This window comes from Rhizopus delemar, genomic scaffold, assembly GCF_000149305.1.
Source record: "Rhizopus delemar RA 99-880 supercont3.2 genomic scaffold, whole genome shotgun sequence".
Lineage (NCBI taxonomy): Eukaryota > Fungi > Mucoromycota > Mucoromycetes > Mucorales > Rhizopodaceae > Rhizopus > Rhizopus delemar.
The window spans coordinates 3,713,168-3,732,691 of record NW_027137828.1 but is presented as its reverse complement, the minus strand read 5'-3'; the positions used below and the strand labels follow the sequence as shown (position 1 = coordinate 3,732,691).

The following is a 19,524-nucleotide window of genomic DNA, read 5'->3' as shown; positions in this document are numbered from 1 at the left end:
GTGTGTATAAAGAAAGGAGAAAAGTAAAAAAAAAAAGGTGAAAAAGAAAACAAAAAAAAAATGGATAGTGGCTATCCACTATTTGATTTCGTCATACAAGTCGGTGTGTGTTGCATAAATCCATCCATGGTTACACAAAGCACGTTTGACTTTGGCAAACATTTTTTTTTTTTTGTATACGAAAATGAAACTCAATGCGATAGAAATTTTCATTCAACAAAAGTGAGGTTTAATGGAAGCGAGTGGTGCTGTGATGAGCAAATAAAATGTGTCATGATTAGACATTGTTATAAATCAAGACAAGAGGGTAGGTCCATTGCACTTTTTTTTTTTCTTTAGAGTGTTTATTATACAGAAAATAATTTATAAGTTGAGGTCTATTTACATTTAAAAAACATGTCGGATGAAAACAAAAACAATACATTTCACTGCAATCCATCTGATTCCGTTATGCTGAACAGCATTTGCTTTAGTTCTTTCAATTCATCATCAAGTCCATATGCTGTATCATGACTCGCGTTATCTGCAGATTGTTGTGGTGGTTGCAGATCTTGTTGCTGTGAGAGGAATACGGCCTTGTCTTTCAAATAGGTACCGCAAGCACATTCAGTGTCGATGTGTAAATCCTGACTTTTCAGAAACTCACACAGAGTCAGTGAGATGCCATCGGGCAAACCTTCATATTGTCTTCCTGCTTTTTCAGCAATACGCATCACTTTGAAAATCATGTCTCTGCACAGCTCCTGTTCTCCTGTCTTCTCCATGGCAACAAGACAAAACACGGTCGAAGCCTGATAGATGTTGCAAATAAAGTACTGAAACACACACCAGTCAAAGCATGCACAGTAAGATTCTCCTAATTCGACCACTTTGATCGCAGCCTGGATACACCGCTGCCTTGCACTTGCGCGTTGGTCCTGACTACTGTTGGGATGTTGCAAGATGCCCTTGTGGATATTGATCCACTGACGCTCGTACTGGATTCTCAACGACAGCGAACACTGCTTTTCGAACTCTGGCTGTTTTATCAAGCCCTTGTTACCTTTTCGACTCTGATCCCAGCTGAACATGGCCGGCAATGCTTCGCACCACTGCTCCAGAGCGCGTTCTTGCATCAGCAAGACCTTTGTCGACGCACCAGAGTGGATCAACTTTGTGATTTGGTTGCCAATCTTTGATACCTCGAGTAGATACACATGATAGGCCTCATTGATAGCATCCTTTTTGAATTTTTCCTTTTGCTTTGGATCGATGCTGTTGATGAATTCATTGTTGAGCGAAATGATTTCACGACAGTTGACATGGAATTCTGTGGCATCAATAATACATGATTTGCCATGATGGTAGCCAATGAGAAAGTCAGTGAACTGCAAACACATAAAGATCTTTAAATATCGTTTTCTCATCCAAGGATCCTTCCTAAACTGGTTTTGTTTGGCACCGAGTTCGATCCATTTGCGGTAACCAAGGTCGGTGTAGATGACGGCCTTTGGAAACCGTTTGCAGATCAAGCAACTAAAGGCCAGATCGACAATCGCCTCCGTCAGTGAACAACTCGAGAGGTCATCAAAATACTCTGTCAGCTCATCTCGGGCCCGGTCAAAATAATACCCAGCCAGTTCTTGTGCGTTAGGGCACAGGTATCTATCATGTCGCTTGATGTGTAAAAAGACGCGAGACAAGGCAGCGTCTGTACAGAGTTGATTGAGTTTTGGATCACTGGATCTATTCCAAAATGAATCCCAATCAGATGCAAATTGAGGTTGTAAACAATTCCAATAGACTTTAAGGATTTCATTGAGTGGTGATGGCATCATGCTCTTTAGGTAATGATCGAGATTCATTTGACCATGTCGATAGTCTTCGATAAACACCTGAGGGTTTTTGAGAGACGCATAAGGCCAGTATTCCGCTGCTTCGTAGACAGTAGAAGAGAGTGTGGAAGGACTGGCAAGTTCCTGGTCGTCTTCGGGTAGGTCCACTGGACCCTGGGGTCGAATTTTGTGAACGGCTTCAATGAGCTGTTCGACACTGGTGATGTGTGTGTCAATCCGCAGTAAATCGCCTGGTTGAAAGGATAAGGTCCACTTCATGTCATTTAAAATCGAACTATTGAGTTTCACCAACGTTTGATCGTTCGAATTCTGCTCTTCAGACTCATTCTTTTTTGGTTTGACAATCAAAAATGGCGAAACTCGTTCTAATTCAGCCGTTTTTTGTTCTAAAAGCAACTTTGAACTTTCGATCCAAGAGTCAATCTCGTAAAAAGTAAACTCTAAATTTTGAAAATCTTGGTATGGTACAGGCAGCTCATTCTCTTTTCCTTCAGAATTCTTTATTTTTTTCTTGTTCAAAGGCATAATTTATAAATTGAATTGTAATTCTAAGAAAAAAAAAAAAAAAAAAAAAAAAAGTGAAACTAGAAAAAAATCTTAATTCAACGCTCCATCTTTCGATCCAGTGTGTATAAACCTAGGACAGATGTAAAAGTATCTTTTCTGAAGCATGTTCTTTCCACAGAGTATACAGACTGAATGGATGAAGATGTATATGCAAAGAAGATGTATGCTCTGTTTTGATTGGCTATTCATCACTTTTTAAAGAGCAAGGTTTAGACATGAAACACTTTTAAAAGATTGACCTCGTCATTTTCTCATTTTTTGAAAAAAAAAAAAAAAAGCTACTTGAATTTTCTTGCATGTTTGTTTATAAAAGGACACTTTAGAAACTATGTCAAACAATCCGTGTGCACCATTTTGTTGACATTCACTGCTGTTCGGAACGCATAAAGTGTTTTTTTTCTGTGCAACTGTGTCATTGAATCCAGTGAATACAGATTGAATTTTAAATCCTGTGAGATGTTTAGTCCTCTCTCTTTTGATGGATGCTAATTCTTTTTGGTAGTGACTATTAAAGGAGTCTTATTCTTATCATCCTTTTGTATTTTGATCTTAAATAACATGCTGTTCAGAAAGGAGGTATAAAGATTCAATTCTTTTAAAGATGGCAACTAAAATCCAGATCTTTTCTCCTTGGAAATGAAATAAAAGGATCCCCTTCTTTCATCAATCTCATTTACTCCTTAAAAAATCAAAATGATTGCATTTTATAACCAAAAAAAGTGTATTCCGATTGCATTGTTGATAAAAGAGAGAGAAAGGACTGTAATTAAAAAAAAAAGAAACTTTCTCCTTTATTTTTTCAATCAAACTTTCAAAACTTAAAATGATAAGCAAGGGGGGAAGCTGAAAACAGAATTCCCTTTATTCCCCTTCTTTTTTATATTCTTTTAGTTTATTACAATGCAAAAAGATAGAAAGATTTACAAAAAGTTTGAAAGGATGCTTTTAAAGAATAATTGAAAAAGGGAGGGGGGGTAGTGCATAAAATATGTTTTCTAAGGTGGTCACTGTCGATCCAAGGTACTGTTTTCATCCATCATCTCAATCTCCACATGCTGTTGTTTCTCATCCGCTTCTTTACTGATATCCGCAGCCAATTCGTTGCCAATACCCGCACGCGTACCCCAACCGACCTCGTGTAAGGTGAACAAGGCGTATATTTTCATGACAGCAAAATAATAATTGAACAACAGCCAAGCGGGCAAGACCCAAATATCCAAAGGTCTTTTCAGAAAGTGAGGAACGAGTTTGATGAATCGAGTGAACAAGAGCCAGACGATGTATGAAATCACAATATTCCAAGCGGGCAGCGGTGGGTTCGTCGGACCCGCGTGTTTTTCTTGAAGGGAAGCAAAGACGCCGACCATGACTGGACCCGCCAAGAGGGTGAGAGGATTAAAGAGTTTGTCGACCATCGTAAAGGCCACATAAGGATGTCTTGTCCAGATGTATCGCTCGGTAAACAACGATCGAAAATCAGAACGCCAGGTGTTTCGTGTCCAGCGAAGGACCTGTTTGAGGAATCGCCAGTTGTTCTTGAAGGTCGAATAGAGTTCGGCCTCTTTACAGATTTGAGCATACGTATTCCAGCCATGCGATACCATCCATCGAGTGAGAAACTTGTCATCTCCCGAGTTCAAGGGGTATTTTCCCAACCAGAGATCATTCGTAAAGCAGTATTGGAAAGCAGGGTCCTTGAGGATCAAGGTACGATAGGCAGCCGTACGTCCTGACAGACAACAGATGCCGCCATCAATGTGGGTCGAAGCGGCGATTTCGATATTACGACTCGTCAGACGAAAGCCGGCCAGGATCTCCCACAGGGTTTGATGTCCACTGGGATCGACGGCATGAACGGTCTGACTGGTACCCACGCCGCCCATCTTGAGATCTTCAAAGCAGGCCAAGATGTAATCCAGCATGGTCGGCTTCCAGATCGCATCATCGTCTGAAAAGACCAGGATCTCGGTCGTACACGCATTCACGCCTGCTACCATCTGCAGTCGTTTGTTGGCCTTGGGCACGGTCAACACCCGAATCTTGGTCGGATCGACTTCGTTCGCTAAATCTTCCAGTGGACCTCTCATCTTGGTCTCGGTGATGATGATGATCTCCTTTGGCTTACAGGCTAACCAGCTTCGAGCCGCAATCTTGAATTCCTCTCCGGCATCAATCGTGGGCACCACGATCGTCACATCTTTTTCGCCAGTGTAAGTTGGATTGGCCTTGGGTAATCTTGGTTTATAAACTAACCAAGCGGCTATTTTGATAAAGTACCACAAATATCTATAAAAACCGATAATACCAAATGGTAAAAAGAAGGGTAATAAACCCAAATCATCTGTTAGATACAACATGAAGAAGAAAAAAGAAATATAAAAAAAAGGGAATAAAAGAATTATAAAAAAAAGGACATGCTTTATAAATAGTAATCAATCGTGGGAGGCAGAGAGGCAGAAAAAAAAAAAAGAGAGACAGAGAGAGAGGAGGGGGTACACACACACACACCATCACTCTTTTCTTTCCCCTCTTTCTCTTCTTTTTTCTGTTCTTCCCCTCTTCTCCTAATCATTTGTACAACAAGCTATTTTTAACAAAGTTTATTGGTCAGCATGGTGTGTCAAGTCAACAAGTGAGCTCTTGTCCTCCCCAAGCATAAACCTCAAGACTTTGGATGAATTGTCTTTGTGATTGAAGATGGGTTGATAAGGATGAGAATGAATATAATTGGATACATTGCTTTGATATCTCAGTGACTTGAAATAACTCAAGAGTTGCATCAATTCACATTCTCCGCTTGAAGAAGAAGCATACTGAAACTTTGTGGGTTGAACGAGATTAAAAGGTTGCAGGACAGCCTTCTGGGCCGAATCATCCAGCAAGATGGTGTTTGTGACATCAAATCGACCGGGTTCAAAATGTTGCCACACCTTTTCCAAGTCTTTGACTGTGACTACTTTACGACCGTGTTCACTGAAGCTGGGTCCCAGTGAAGAATGATCCCAGATCAGTGCAAGTTTGGATTGTAAAGATCCAAAGATACGACACATGTACTTGACTGATTCCGAATGGGCTGAACTCCAGACCATGACAGTGAAATGTTGAAAAATATAATCAAAAAAGAGATCACTGAACGGACGAACATACATGCAAGCATCTCGACGTGCTATGGAAACAAGTGTTCCATTGAGATCCAAAATGAGTAATTGCTCTTTTGGTTCCTTTAAAGTCACTGAAGGTTGCTTTACACTTTCTAAATACTCTTTACTTGGTGTCGGCTTCATTTTTATTATTTTCTTTTTTTTATAAAAAAAAAAAAAGAGTCCTGTTGTCTTTCACTCCCTTATTTTCCAATGCTTATGTTCCACCCCTTTTTGATAAAAATAAAAGCAAAAAGTTTAAAATATTACATATATTTACATAACCACCCTTTGTGTCCCCCCCCCCTTTTTTTTCATTTTCTTTTCCCTTTTTTTTCATTTTTTTAATGTCAAGAATGACAACGCAAACGACCTGTGAAAGTCCACTGGTGATTCAGCTCGCCGATCAGACCAAGTGTCAGTGCAAAGACTTTGTCATCACCGACTGCACCGACTGTCAACCGCTGCTTTCAAGCGCCTTTCAGCCCACTCAGACTCAGCTGTTGCTGCTGAAAAACCAGAAAGAGAGCCTGGTCAAGAAAGGCCAGAGCCTGGCTGACCTCATCCACAGCCTAGAACAACCGATTCGAGAAAAGAGCGAGGCCAGGGAGCGAACGATCGAAGGCATCGAGTCCCTTGAGCGTGATTTAAAAGTGTTGAGGGCAAAGTGTGAAGACGAAGCGATTCAGGTCGAGCTGATTCAGAAATCCAAGGAGACGGTCAAAAAGGAATTGGAAGAGTTGAACACAAGGTTATTTGAGGAAGTGGACAAGATGGTTCGGTCGGAAAGAGAGGAGCAAGCAAGGATTCGTCAAGAGAATGAGGATCTCGAGCAGGCACTGAAGGAGGCCAGTGGCCGGCTGGAGGACGTGGTGGGACAGCTGGAAGCGTTGAAGGATCAGATGAAGAAGAGACCACCGACGGCCTATGATTGTCACTTTCGTGCCCAGCTGGAGATGATGGCCCGACCTGGTTCAGGCTATCGACTCGAGACGGTCAAGGACGAGGCGGCATTGATGGACTTGAGCGATTTTATTCAGTTGGCAGGTCAGACACCCCTTCGAAAACTACATTCTTTGAGATACATGAAATATTGCATTCGGGAGGACATCGAACCCTGTCTGAGGTTTGGACCCAATCCTCGTCTGGCGACCAAGAAGATCATGGATTCCATTTTGGTCAAGACTTGCTTTGTGGAAGAATGTCCGGAGGGATTCAGAGAAAAGAGGCAGTCCAGAGAAGACGTCACGGCGACCTTGTGGGAAAGGTTCAAGAATAATCATTCGAGTTTCTCTGGATGTCAAGCATGTGGAAGAAGAGTGAAAGAGGAAGAAAAAGAGAACGTGTTGAGGTACAGGTTTCGGATCTCTTATTTTGATGAGTGGGCTTGTGTGGATCGTTATTGTCGAGATCGGTTAGTGGCTGTGATCGAATTTTATTCATTCATACGACATCTTCGGACTGGCTTCTATAAACATCAATCCATTCATGAATTATATCAGCAGACGAGTCGACTGAGGTTACAGATGCTTCTAGCTAGGTACTCTATCAAAATATAGCCCTTATCTTGCACAAAAATACTAACTGTTTTCAGAATGGGGGCTTTACCGTATCTGTTATCTTCTTGTCATATGGATACCCAAGAGGTAATAACAGCATTCCACGGTCAGGAAAATGGATTCCCTTATTTAGACTCAACGAACGAAAGGTTATCAAGTTCAACTGACTCAACCATTACCTCAACTTCTTCCATTACTTCATTTACATCTTAATTTATTCATCCATCGCATTTCTCTTTTATAAAAAGAGAACAATAAAAAAAAAGAATAATATTATTTATTTATTTTTTTTACTGATAATCATTGTATTACCTCAATCACAGAGATAAGTGTCATCTTCTCTCTCTCCTTTTTTTTTTCTTTTGGGATATTAGTAGCATGTATATAAATCATATTACAAGGGAATACAATCATAAAAAAGGTAAAAAGAAAGGACGTATTACCGATACCATGTGAGAAAAGAAAGAGCAAATCAGAACCCTTACTTTTCTATCATTTTCCCAGCCCCCTCCTCCTCTTTTTTTTGTACAACATGAACCTTATCTTCAGGGCCGTTTACAAATTTATCGATACTTTCTTAATTAAACCAGAGTGTCAAATCCTTATTATCCATCACTATTTAAGACACCTCTTTTTTTTTTAATTCTGATCCCACTTTTTTTTTTTTTTTTTTTTTCCTCTCTTTTCTTCTTGTTCTCCATGGAAACTGATTTAAAAAGGACAGACGCTGCTCAGAGTGAGAGTAGTATCAGTAGTCACAAAGACAGCCCCCCTCCTCCTCCAGTAGAGTATGAGGATGAAAAGAAGGCTTCATTTGCTTTTGACAAGATGAATACGGTCGAACAAGCCGAATACGATGATGTGTCCTATCAACAGCCATCAAGATTGGGTCTGCTTTATGCGACATTAAAAAAACACGCTTTGTAAAGTATCTGATGACCCACATACAATGTCTTGTTAACCTATTCTTAGTCTCATCTTTTGGATCTTATTCACTGGTTTTTTCATTGCTTCCTATGCTATTCAAATACCCAAAGGCTACAGTCAGGAACTTTTAATCTTGGGTCTCATCTACCTTTACACCACACTTTATTTATTCTTTTGCTTTGTACCTAATACTATTGTCACTAAACCCTGGAACTATGTCTTGAATTCCATATCCGATGTTCTCTGTCGCAGGTTCAGTCGACGGGTGCTTACGATCGCTTGGGCAGTCATTGTGATCGTGGTGATCGTGGCCACCGTCTTTTCTTTCCCTGAAAAGGACGAATCACCTCGTATCAGAAGATTGATTGCTCTCTTTGGGTTTGTTGTATTGATCTTTGGCACTTGGATTACATCAGCTGTAAGAAGACTAAAAAAAATTTTTTTTTTTTCATGTTTCACTTACCTATTTTCAACAGCATCCTAAAGCAGTCCAGTGGAACACGATCAGTACGGCCATGTTCATCCAATTCATTCTGGCCCTCTTTGTCTTTCGATCCTCTGTCGGCAGCGACATCTTTACATGGTTAGCTACTTTTGCTGAAGCCTTTTTGGGATACTCTTACTTTGGTTCTGATTTCGTGTTTGGTGACACAGCTGCCAATTCGGGTGTTTTTGCTATCACTGTCTTTCCGGCCATTATCTTTTTCGCTTCAGTTGTACAGATGCTATATTACCTCGGCACAATTCAATTCGTTCTCAAGAAATTATCTGTCGTTTGTGCGACTCTTTTGGACATCTCTGGTGCTGAATCCATTGTTACGATTGCTTCTGTAAATGAAAAAAAAAAAAAAAAATTTATTGTTGTCACCTTATTTATTTTTTGCCTGTAGCCCTTTATTGGTTCATCCGAAAATGCTTTATTGATTGAACCACTGATCAAGCATTTAACCAAATCAGAGATCCATATGATCATGACCTGTGGATTTGCTACCATTTCCGGTTCGACGCTCTATGGTTATATTGCGATGGGTGTCTCTGCCAAGGCGCTCTTGACGTCTTGTATCATGTCCATTCCTTGTTCGATCGGTATTTCTAAATTAAGATACCCTGAAACAGAAGAATCCATTGTCAAGAACATGAAAACCGTGCCTACGTATGCTGATTCTGCTACAACAACCAACATCATTCACGCTGCTGGTAAGGGTGCTAAAGTTGGTATCGAAATCGTCTTTTTGATCATGGCCAATTTGATCGCTCTCTTGTCCCTCTTGAATGCATTCAACGGATTCTTGACGTGGGCTGGTCATTTCCTGACCATTCAGAACCTCACACTTCAAATGGTGACCGGTTACGTCTTTGTCCCCGTAAGTTGCCTTCTTTTCTTTTTTATATTTACTCACCACACTTTCCCCAGATCGCTTGGTTAATAGGCGTCGATGACAAGGACCTCGTGTCGGTCGGGACACTGATGGCCACCAAGATTTGGGCCAACGAATTCGCTGCTTATCAAGACATGACCGCACACTACAAAGGCCTGCTGTCGGCTCGATCTGAACTGGTGGCTACCTATGCCCTTTGTGGATTTGCCAATTTTGGTTCGGTCGGTACTCAGGTCGGTGTCTTGAGCACGTTGGCGCCGAATCGTTCGGGTGATGTGGCCAAATTGGCCATCTCTGCTTTAATTTGTGGTACACTCAGTACTTGGTTATCTGCTTCGATTGCAGGCATGCTTGTTTAATATCCCCCCTCCCCTTCTTTCAGAGTTGACGGCAGATTTCCTTTCTTGTAAATAAATCGTTTATTTTTATAAAGGATCTCCCCCGTTGGACACCGTCGTCGTCCATCCCGCACAGGCTCGCCAAGGTCCTGTTTGCCCCCCCCCCCTTTTTGAGAGCTCGTCAGATTCCGATCGGACAGGTGTGACTCATACAAGTCAAAGCCTGTCGATCGGCAGGGTCCGTCGACAAAAAGATCAGAACAAGAGGTGGATCAAGTGAGTTGCAACCTGGATCTACATCCTTTCACAAAAATAAAGGACATCCAGTCCTTGTCCAGCTCGATCGATCTGTCTGCAGAATCGACAGTGGCATGAATCACACCACGATCGCAAAGAGGGTGACTTGCAGAAAAGTAGTCAGTGAGACCTTGGGATCCATGACGATGCGGTTGACATGCGATGGAGACGGCCCGATAGGGTTTGGGTTGGCCAGAATCTATTAGCAGAGGATCAGAAAGCATGGATGGCGCAACAGTCATCTCGGTTACGTGTTGTATCAATAGATGACGTTAGATAAACTGAGTTCGTCTGACGATTTTTTTTATATTAAAACTCATCAAAGAGTACAAGGAGTAAGAGCGATACAAGTGTATCCAATAGTGACTTGTAAACATACAAAAATATTAGCATAGAGAATGGTAGGCAGATAGTGTCAATAGTTCCTTCTGAATTTGATGGACGACAATCTCATCCACGACAGGAGTCTGTTCAAAGAATTGTTGCCAAATGAATCGAATGACTGTAGCCAAAAAAATCATAGAGTGTAAACTTATCATGATAGTGTAAGATGTAATACTTGGATCATCTAAGTGTAGATAAATCCTCAAATCTTGAACTACAGTTGGGATCTTTAGGATTTGACAAGTATTTCTTGAAAACTGCGTTCCACAAGTCTTGTTTTTGAATACAAGTCAAGAGCATAGGCTGCTCTGTTTCCGGTAGCTTGCACAATTGGCAATAGTCGTCGTCTACCTCTGCTGGGATGATTCTATGCGAATTGGCTCGAGTGGATAATTTCTTATAAAGAAGTCTGTACCATACATTTCTTGGAATAGGATGTATAGAGCTACTGATAAAAGATTTCCAGTTGTTGTGGCTTATATTTGAGTTGAAGCTGAACATTGTCTTTAGTGGACGATTCTCCAATGTTGTCATATTGATATCTTCATAGCTCATCTGTTGAATGAATGGGTCAAAGTTGATCTTTGATTCAGTTGGATGGTCTTCATTGTCCAATTCAAGGTCTTGCTGTTCAGCTGATAATAAAGATGCAAAATATGGCTTGAAGATAAGGTTTCCAGTAAGTACAGCATTTTTGATTTTTTGTAGAATGTTGGGAGAGCCACAATGTTGTCTGTTTTTGAATTGTACACCCTTTGAAAAGAAACCTCGTTCAAAGAAATGATATGCTTTTTGTGCTTGAAGAAACTTGCTAAACTTGAATTTTTCTTGTGGGCCTTCTTTGCATATATCTTTGAAAGGAATGAATAGACTAGTTTGTGATCATATTGTCAGGTCATTTTCGGTAGGTAAACGAGGACAGGAGTCCAAAGCACTAAACATAGGGATTAGTGGATGGAGGCCTTTCATGTTACCGTATGATCTGGAATGTTTGAATATCAAAGGGATGGCGTGTGAGGGAGCATCAAAGGAAGATTGTAGAGTAAATATCAGCCCCTTGTACAAGGAGCCTAGTATCCTTTGACGACAGTTGAACAGTAATGGATTGATATATCGAAACTGGAAAACCATTTGCTGAACTTCTACATTCAGTAATGAAACACCTCCTTTGTCTTTCGGCTGTTCTAGAGTTGTCCGAGCAATCCTGGGAAACAGGTTGTGAGTCACGAATTGATATACAATAGAAGACACCTTGTTGTAAAAGCTTTTTGGGAGACGTGTAATTCGCAGAAAATGTCACAACTTGGAGAGTGTGAGTGTATTAGTAATGTGTGCCCTGCCATAAACAGAGAGCTGGCGCTGTGAATGAATGTTAACCGAGCTTTCAAGCTTGCTGATAGTTTCTTTATAGAATATGGTTCGTTAGTCGTTAGTGAACCATGTTGGGCATCCAAGGCACTGATTCCAAAGTAGAAATGACCTCCTGAAAATCATCCTTGTCTTCTGCTACGGATGTAATGTCGGGCTTACTATTATCTTCTGGCATTTCCGAATCCATTTTTTGAAGATTACTCAATATAGCTGTCTCTTTTTCAGTATTCATCTACTCTACATTAGCGTTCATCATCCTAGTGCGGTGGGTTGCCACTTGTTTTCTCTTACGATTCCAAGGAGCATCAGGACATTGGGCTTTTAAATGTTGTGTACTCTCACAGGTAAAACAAGCTTTTCTTCTACAGAGAAGAACTAGACAATTCACTCATGTATGATCATCAACATGACAATGGTTGCAAATGAGCTTCATATTGCTCCAGATAATGTGTAAATAGTGGTCTTGTTCCCAAGATGGAATTTGAGGTGCGAATGGCTCATGATTTTTTGTTTTATCCTTGACAAGAGTAACATACCCCCTGACGTTAAACCAACTACCATCCACTCATATGATGGAGTCTTATTTCCAAAATGCTTCCATACTTTTCAAATAACTGTATCATCAACGGCTTCAACTTGTCGTCCTTTTCATAAGGAATATTGGTGATCCCTATTCTGATCACATCTGAGTTTTTATCCATCATTGCTTGTACTTGGATTTTTCTACCAAAAATCAAAACTCCTTATTTAATACTTCCATCTTATCTTCTTCATTACCAAAATTAAGCTCAATGTACTGATGGGCTCTACCAATTTTGCTTTCTCTAAGGCCTATGACTTTAGGAAATTGGTCTCTGAGAACAAGGTTAAGACTTCTATCTTTAAAGTTCAAGCCTTCAGATTCTGAAGCGGCGATAACAACGGAATGTTTATCAATAGCTTGAAGAAAAACCGCTTGACTTTCCAGATTAGCTACATTATTAATATCTGACTTGTTGGGAAATGACACTTCCTAGAAGCAACGCATATGTTTTGTTCCACGAATAAAATGCAAGTGATGGTACAGTTTTGCCTGGGACCCCTAAACCAAATCGTAATAGAGGAACGCCAGAAAAGCTTTTACAAGAGCATACAAATTTTTTAATAAACCATTTTGACAACAATCTATCTTCTACTCTCGGTTTAACACAAGAAGCTTTGACCAAGAAGTTTAAGGGGCTATCAATTTCATTACCTCCTTATGGAAGCACTTGACAAAGACCTATTGTTTTTCATTGAAGTATAATTTAGATATAAATGCTGAAAGAACATTAAATCTGCGTGTGCAAATTATAAGCAAGTGTAAAGAAATAGGTGTTGATTTCCAAAGAAATCGTGTTTTTATTGATGAAGCCGCTTTCAACAATCAAATAATTAGGAGAGAAGCTTAGTCAAGGGTTGGTGAACCCGCACATGTCAAAGTTCATAGTCGACGCGGTGTAAATTATCTCTTGTTGGATGCATCTTACCTTATGGAATTATCAAAGGTTGAACCATTGAAACTAGATGACGTCGAAAAAATTGAAAAAGAATTAAATCTACCTAACAATCCGAAGAAGAGAAAGGCAGATCCATCATCTGGAAGCTCAAAATAAAAACGTCCTAAAGGCACCACAGCATACCATATCGACAAATTTATTCATGAAATCATTGAAGTTCTTGATAGACACAACAAAAAAGGCTTTTATATTGTCATAGATAATTGTAGAATCCATCACACTGCGTTTGTAGTGAATGCTATAACTAGAAGAGGTTATAAATCTTGTCAATCAACACGGTTTTTACAATTTCGTGATCCCTACATAGAGCACATTAAAATCACACAGAGTACATTAAAATATACTTGTACCATATGATTCAACTTACCGAAGAGGCTGGATTAAGTCATTTGTATTAGTAGTTAGTCTGGCAAAATCAATTGCGATAATCGCGATTGGCCTACTGGCGATAGACAAAAGTCGCAACAGGTCTATATTGCATGTTAGACTAAGCAAACGCGTTATTTTTTTTTATCTGCATATAATACCTTGTGTGTTTCCCGAAGACTTTGGCACATGGACGGGATCGGTTCTGTCATGGTCTGCAAATGGTTGCTTGGATGTAGAAGAGTACGACGCGGACATCATGTCCACAGAATAATCTTTGATCAGTCTATCCACCATCGAATCCAAGAGTCGAAGTTTCGTACTTGCATTCTCCTTTCCTGATGATGTGCGTACGTAGCCAATTACTTGATATTCATCCTTTTTTAAGTCTTCAATTTACGCTTTGTGATTTCGGTCCACATTCAGCATCTTCTATCGGTTCTGCATATAAATATATAGATATATGAATATACGTTCACGTGCTGCGAGAGTATACTTACCCTGATGTTCTTTCTTGAGTACCCAGAGCAAATGACGCCTTGTCTTTTGTTCATTCTTTTGATATTTGCGTTGTTGTTCGATACTGACAAAGTTAAGTTTGGCCATTCCACACCAAGCAGAAAACGATTTCACGGACTTGTCATTAAACAGATCTGTGATGAGGATTATTTCTGAATAAATTTCCTTCATTGACATTAGCTTGCTCTTGAAAAGCTTTTGATCAGGTGGTGTACTAATCAATAACTTGTTTGTGGTTTTCTAGTAAAGTTATAAACATTAATACATGGTGTGTGCCATGATGTGCCAAAACAATATTCATAATCACTTACTAAGTATCACTTTATCCACAGATGTCTCTGGTTCTGGATGGTCATTGGCATAACGATGATAATAAGCTGGGTTGCCATTGATCTTCACTTTTGTTTACAGCATCGGTTTCCTTGGATCTTCGACATAGCATATATCTAACCCGCAGAGCGAATCAAGTTTCACTACGAGACTTTGGCAGGTCCGTCAGTAATTTCTTCGATGTAAAAGATGCATAGAGCATTGTTCCGAGAGACATTTGTCATAACAGGTATCGATGAAGGTTGGTTCACAATAAGAAAGGGGGTTTTTTGTAGGGGCTGGTAAGCCGAATTGTTTAGAGCAAACCCAACGGTCTCGATTAAATTAACTTTAATACCTCGAAATCAAAAAAGTTGTCACCCAACGGTCCCTATTAGCGGCCCTATTAAAGTTAATAGATCTTAAAATTTCGCCCAAAGATATTAAAGTCAATAGGAATTATCAGACCTATTGTGAAGTTGAAGTTTATAAGGTTTTTGCAGCATAAAGTAGGCTTGTTATAAAGGGTTCTTGACTTGAGACCAAAATTTTGGATAGTGTCTGGTTCCCAAAATAGTAATAGATTGAATATAAGTTCACTTGTAATAAGTGACCACCAGATCTTGTTAAGTAGATCAAACTGTTTTGAGTAAAGTAAAATAAAAAGATAAAATAAAAGGGATTACAATCAAGTGTATATGCTTCAAGGGAATTCTTGTTCTTGATGTTAAGTAAAATAAAAGAAAAACAAAGAAATTTACTTTGAGTGATATTTATTATGCACACGTATTTGTTTATATTTTTCTGGATTTGAACTTGTTAGATAGAGAAAAGTCAAAGGCTGCCAAAGTTTGCTGCACTGCGTTATACTATTATCTTTGGTGTAATGCTATATGTAAATCATCTTAATAATGGATCTTCAACTTTCTCGCTTATATATCATCTCAGAATGCATTCAGTTGACTTCTCTATATATTAAAAATGCAATAAGTTGATGGACGATTGCATTTTTAGATTAAATAAAGCTGAATTTTACTATGATAAACATTGCAAAACAACTTCAACTACATCGCTGAATTTTCTGGCATACGAAAATATTCATCTACGCACTTGGCAGAGTAATCATGGGTTTTGAAGTGCATAAAGTGATATCCGTATTCATAAGCTACCTGGTGGGTGGCAGCTGCCATTTTCTGGTAAGATGAAAATCCAGCTTTACTGGTAGGCTTGTACTTATACTGAAGAAAACGGTAATCCTTAAGTTAAATGACTTTAATAATACCAATAAACACGCTTCGGCGCATTCTGAAACGGCAGAAAAAGTTTTTTTTATCGTAGGTTGATGATTACAAGATGCCATCTGCAATGAGACGAAGATGATTCCCGATGCGATCTCGGTTGACAACTTTATGACCAGAAAGTGACCTGACATAGTGGCTTTCTTCGTCATATTCAAGATTAAAGCCTTTCAAAGCAAGAAGATACTAATTTGCTACGTTTTGAAACTGTTTAAATTTGCTGAATCGTTCTGCTATAGCTGCGTAAACATCGCCAGAGCTCATGTCAATTTTAAAAAATATAGGGTTGAAATTTTAATAGGGTACGAGTTAAAAGGGACCACAAAGTGACATCCTCACAAAAGGTATTAAATATTTAGCTCTGACCTATTAAAGTTAATCTAATACCCCTCTACCGTTGGGTTTGTTCTAAGTGAATAATGAAGATACATGAAGTCACGTGTATATCAGCAGTGATCTCTGGATTAACAAAGAGTAACATAAAAGAGCAAAAGATAATGAATGTGAAAATTGAACTAATGAGGACAAGGCGTTGGACCGAAAGGGGCCAACTAAAGAGAGGATATTTTGGAAGACCCTTATGGGGTCGAAAGGGACTTCGTCAAAGATAAAACGCCAGTGAGCCTTCCATATACCAAGAATAGTTCAAGCAGTGATACTTTCGTTCAATATTAAGGATAATCGTTGAGGAGGAAAGATTAAAAGATGTATAGCCTTGTACACTTCATGAGTAATCATAGTGTATCCAAAAAAATGAGGGCATATTTGTTCCCAAAAAAGACGTCTTGGAGGACAGAGAAAGAAGAAATGATCGACATGTTCGGTAATCAAATGAGGTGTACACAAGCGACAAGAAGAGTTGCAATGGTCTGGTACGACTTTGTGAATCGTTGCTGCACAAGGGAATTTGTCTTGTAATAAACGATACCAAGATGTACGAATTGCTAAAGGGGTCTTCAGTTTCCAGAAAAAAATTCCAAAGCATAGCCGGTTTTGTGTGTACAGGAGACCTAGTTGGGATAGACTGTAAAAGCCTTGTCTGGCGGTTTGTATGGAAATACTTGGGTGTAATCCTTTCTGAGCCAATATCCAGAGCATCTGTAATCAGGTGTTTACAAAAGGAGTCCAAAGCACCAGATCCTTGGAGGCGTTGTTCCCATGCAGGGAAGTTTGAAAGGCACAACTTTATAAAAAAAGGAAGCAAGGTTACTTTACCGGTTATAATCCATCGCAGCATTTTCTTCACACGAGTTCTACCAACAGTTAAATTTAGCCGATCGGATGAAAGCGCTTTTGGACGTAGACAGGAAAGTCCTACAACAAGTTCGAAAGCATCTTGAATGAGGACAGTATCAAAGAATTTTTGTTCTTGCAATGAAAATTCAGATGTCCATTGCACAACCGCAGAGAGAGGCAGAGACAAACTGCAATTCAGAGGTATTGCAGTAGGTAGATCTTATGTATTGTTGAGAGCAGAAAAGACAGTGGCAGAATCAAATAAGGAGTCAAAGACTCTAAAAAGCAGAGCTCAAAGACTTGGTCAATTTTGTTGAAGGAGACCCCGACGTAGTTTAGGAAACAAGAAAACGATAAGAAAGGTTGGTCCACGATAAAAAGGTCAGTCAATAAACCAAAAAATTTTTTCTTTGGACAAACCTCGAAGTGTGTTAATGGATACAACCAATCATTGTATTTCAGGGGAAAGGACTCTCTGCATATTTTTTTCCGAAGAATACAACAAAGAAAATGTGGCACGTCTAACGCCAAAGCTCGCCGCCATGAAGGATTTGGGTCTTTGTTATTCAAATGGCCCGAGGCTGCCAATGCTCATGTCACTGGCAAGAATGCATTCTAATCCTTTAGAATATCACAAGTACCCGTCATCGCTGATAAATGGCTCAGACTTGTAGTTTTGCAACCTCTGTCTTTCTCTCTTTTTTTTTGTGTCGCTGTCGATAATTTTTGCTCGTTGTCACTGTTGGGTAGATATAATATTCTTTAATATTTTAATAAGAAATAAATCTCAATACGTTAATAATTCAAATACAATTAGCATTGACGTTTACATTATTTTAGTTGACATAACTAAAACTAGTTTATAGAATACATCTTGAGTTACGTAAATGATTATATTCGTATTCTTTCTTATACATGATATTTAAATATCGTTTATACGATATTGTTCATTTATTGGAAAAACATAATAATCATTTAGCTATACATTTATATGAATTACACATGACAGATTAGAATGGCAAATATCAACATCGAATACATGAATGAAATAATATTAGAACAACACTTTTACTTTTATATTCATATATTAATTCACACTATATGTAAATGAGGCTGGATTTTATATTAACTTGAGAAACAATTGGGCTAGCTTCGCCGTTGGAACACCTGCTAAAGCGATAATCTCGAAAACTAAGTCGCCATCCCATACGATTATCGATGCTATACATTCGTCTAGTGTTATCCATGTTGTTTTGAAGAAGCCACCACCAAAAAAGGAGAAGCTACTGAAAAAAAAGGAAACGGTAGTTGCAAAGAAAAAGAGAAAATCGAGCAAAGGGAGAGAACGAGCTGTGGGTGAGATTATCATAAAGAAACCCACTATAGAGTACGCAAACATCGCAGAAGGTAACGTCGATGAAAACAATAAGCCAATAGCAAGAGGCACAACTACTGCTCACTTTGTCAAGTTTATGAATGAACTTTTTGACGTCATAGATCTTGATGAAAGCTTAAAGGGAAGTTATCTTGTTATGGATAATTGTTCAATCCATAAATCGAAGCCAATGATTAGAAAAATTGAAAGCAGGGGTCATAAAACAATGTACCTGCCCCCTTATTCGCCTGAATTGAATCCCATTGAGCAATTTTGGGCTATAGTAAAGGAAAGGTTGAACCGTCAGCGACTGATGGCTGAAAAAAATTTGTGAAGCAGAATTGCCGAAGCTTGTAATGACATACCCGTTAGTGATCTTTATGCCTTCTCTGATCACTCTAAGCGCCAAATTGTTAACTACTATAACAAAACACCATTCTAAACATATTTTATTTAAATAAATATCTTTTTTTTAAAAACGACATTTTTGTATGAAAAACTGACAAAATATGACTTTCAAAGCCGAGAATTTAATTTTTTGAAAACAATTACTTTGGCCTGAGTCGACAAATACTTTTTTTTAAAACATAATCTTTTATTTAAGGTCCAATCGAGCCCAGAAATAAGATAATAAACATCTTTCCGGACCAGATCTATCCTTTAGGATATTCATGCTTAGAAAATAAAACCCTCTTTTGGGAGCAAGAGTAAAAAAATATGAAAGGGGAGGAATGAGTGGGGTTATCAAAGAAAAGCCAAATGAATTGACTTCGCCATATAAAAAGCTTTTGACCATAGGAGTATTTGGCTGGAATCAGTTTGTCATGGTGTAGCTGATCTAATTCATGCAGTATGAAGTATATAATCAGCCATCGCTGATACCAGGTGAGAGCTGAATTCGGGGGAATCGAAGGACATAGAGGAAGCATGTTCAAAAGAAATGACAGTGGATCCTGGACAGTTTCGGGCATAAACAAGTGTCGGTGCATATCAAGACAGTTGATAGAATGATTCTTAGAGAACTGTTGCATAGGGTGTTTTGGACATGGTCTTGGCTTGCCACCAGGGAGCCAGTCTAGTCTCCAG

The 19,524-nt window shown here is 39.1% G+C and overlaps 7 protein-coding genes across 7 annotated transcripts; 2 read left to right on the top strand and 5 right to left on the bottom strand.

Annotated features, from left to right (window-relative positions):
- Nucleotides 1-425: 425 nt before the first annotated feature.
- On the bottom strand, nucleotides 426-2,360 carry RO3G_03694 (uncharacterized protein; the record flags this gene model as incomplete). The annotated part of the gene is made up of 1 exon (XM_067658284.1): nucleotides 426-2,360. One exon carries the CDS (start codon nucleotides 2,358-2,360, stop codon nucleotides 426-428), a length of 1,935 nt encoding a protein of 644 aa, XP_067514385.1.
- A 1,046-nt stretch (nucleotides 2,361-3,406) lies between these two features.
- RO3G_03693 (uncharacterized protein) lies at nucleotides 3,407-4,489 on the bottom strand (the record flags this gene model as incomplete). The annotated part of the gene is made up of 1 exon (XM_067658283.1): nucleotides 3,407-4,489. One exon carries the CDS (start codon nucleotides 4,487-4,489, stop codon nucleotides 3,407-3,409), a length of 1,083 nt encoding a protein of 360 aa, XP_067514384.1.
- A 513-nt stretch (nucleotides 4,490-5,002) lies between these two features.
- On the bottom strand, nucleotides 5,003-5,686 carry RO3G_03692 (uncharacterized protein; the record flags this gene model as incomplete). The annotated part of the gene is made up of 1 exon (XM_067658282.1): nucleotides 5,003-5,686. The coding sequence occupies one exon, from the start codon at nucleotides 5,684-5,686 to the stop codon at nucleotides 5,003-5,005; it is 684 nt and encodes a 227-aa protein (XP_067514383.1).
- A 212-nt stretch (nucleotides 5,687-5,898) lies between these two features.
- Nucleotides 5,899-7,101, top strand: RO3G_03691 (uncharacterized protein; the record flags this gene model as incomplete). The annotated part of the gene is made up of 1 exon (XM_067658281.1): nucleotides 5,899-7,101. One exon carries the CDS (start codon nucleotides 5,899-5,901, stop codon nucleotides 7,099-7,101), a length of 1,203 nt encoding a protein of 400 aa, XP_067514382.1.
- Nucleotides 7,102-7,929: 828 nt separating this feature from the next.
- On the top strand, nucleotides 7,930-9,766 carry RO3G_03690 (uncharacterized protein; the record flags this gene model as incomplete). The annotated part of the gene is made up of 5 exons (XM_067658280.1): nucleotides 7,930-8,024; nucleotides 8,074-8,446; nucleotides 8,505-8,858; nucleotides 8,919-9,392; nucleotides 9,443-9,766. 5 exons carry the CDS (start codon nucleotides 7,930-7,932, stop codon nucleotides 9,764-9,766), a joined length of 1,620 nt encoding a protein of 539 aa, XP_067514381.1.
- An 840-nt stretch (nucleotides 9,767-10,606) lies between these two features.
- Nucleotides 10,607-10,927, bottom strand: RO3G_03689 (uncharacterized protein; the record flags this gene model as incomplete). Its single annotated transcript, XM_067658279.1, has 1 exon — nucleotides 10,607-10,927. One exon carries the CDS (start codon nucleotides 10,925-10,927, stop codon nucleotides 10,607-10,609), a length of 321 nt encoding a protein of 106 aa, XP_067514380.1.
- Nucleotides 10,928-13,579: 2,652 nt separating this feature from the next.
- On the bottom strand, nucleotides 13,580-14,397 carry RO3G_03688 (uncharacterized protein; the record flags this gene model as incomplete). The annotated part of the gene is made up of 4 exons (XM_067658278.1): nucleotides 13,580-13,634; nucleotides 13,703-13,805; nucleotides 13,863-14,039; nucleotides 14,202-14,397. 4 exons carry the CDS (start codon nucleotides 14,395-14,397, stop codon nucleotides 13,580-13,582), a joined length of 531 nt encoding a protein of 176 aa, XP_067514379.1.
- Between the last annotated feature and the right edge of the window lie 5,127 nt (nucleotides 14,398-19,524).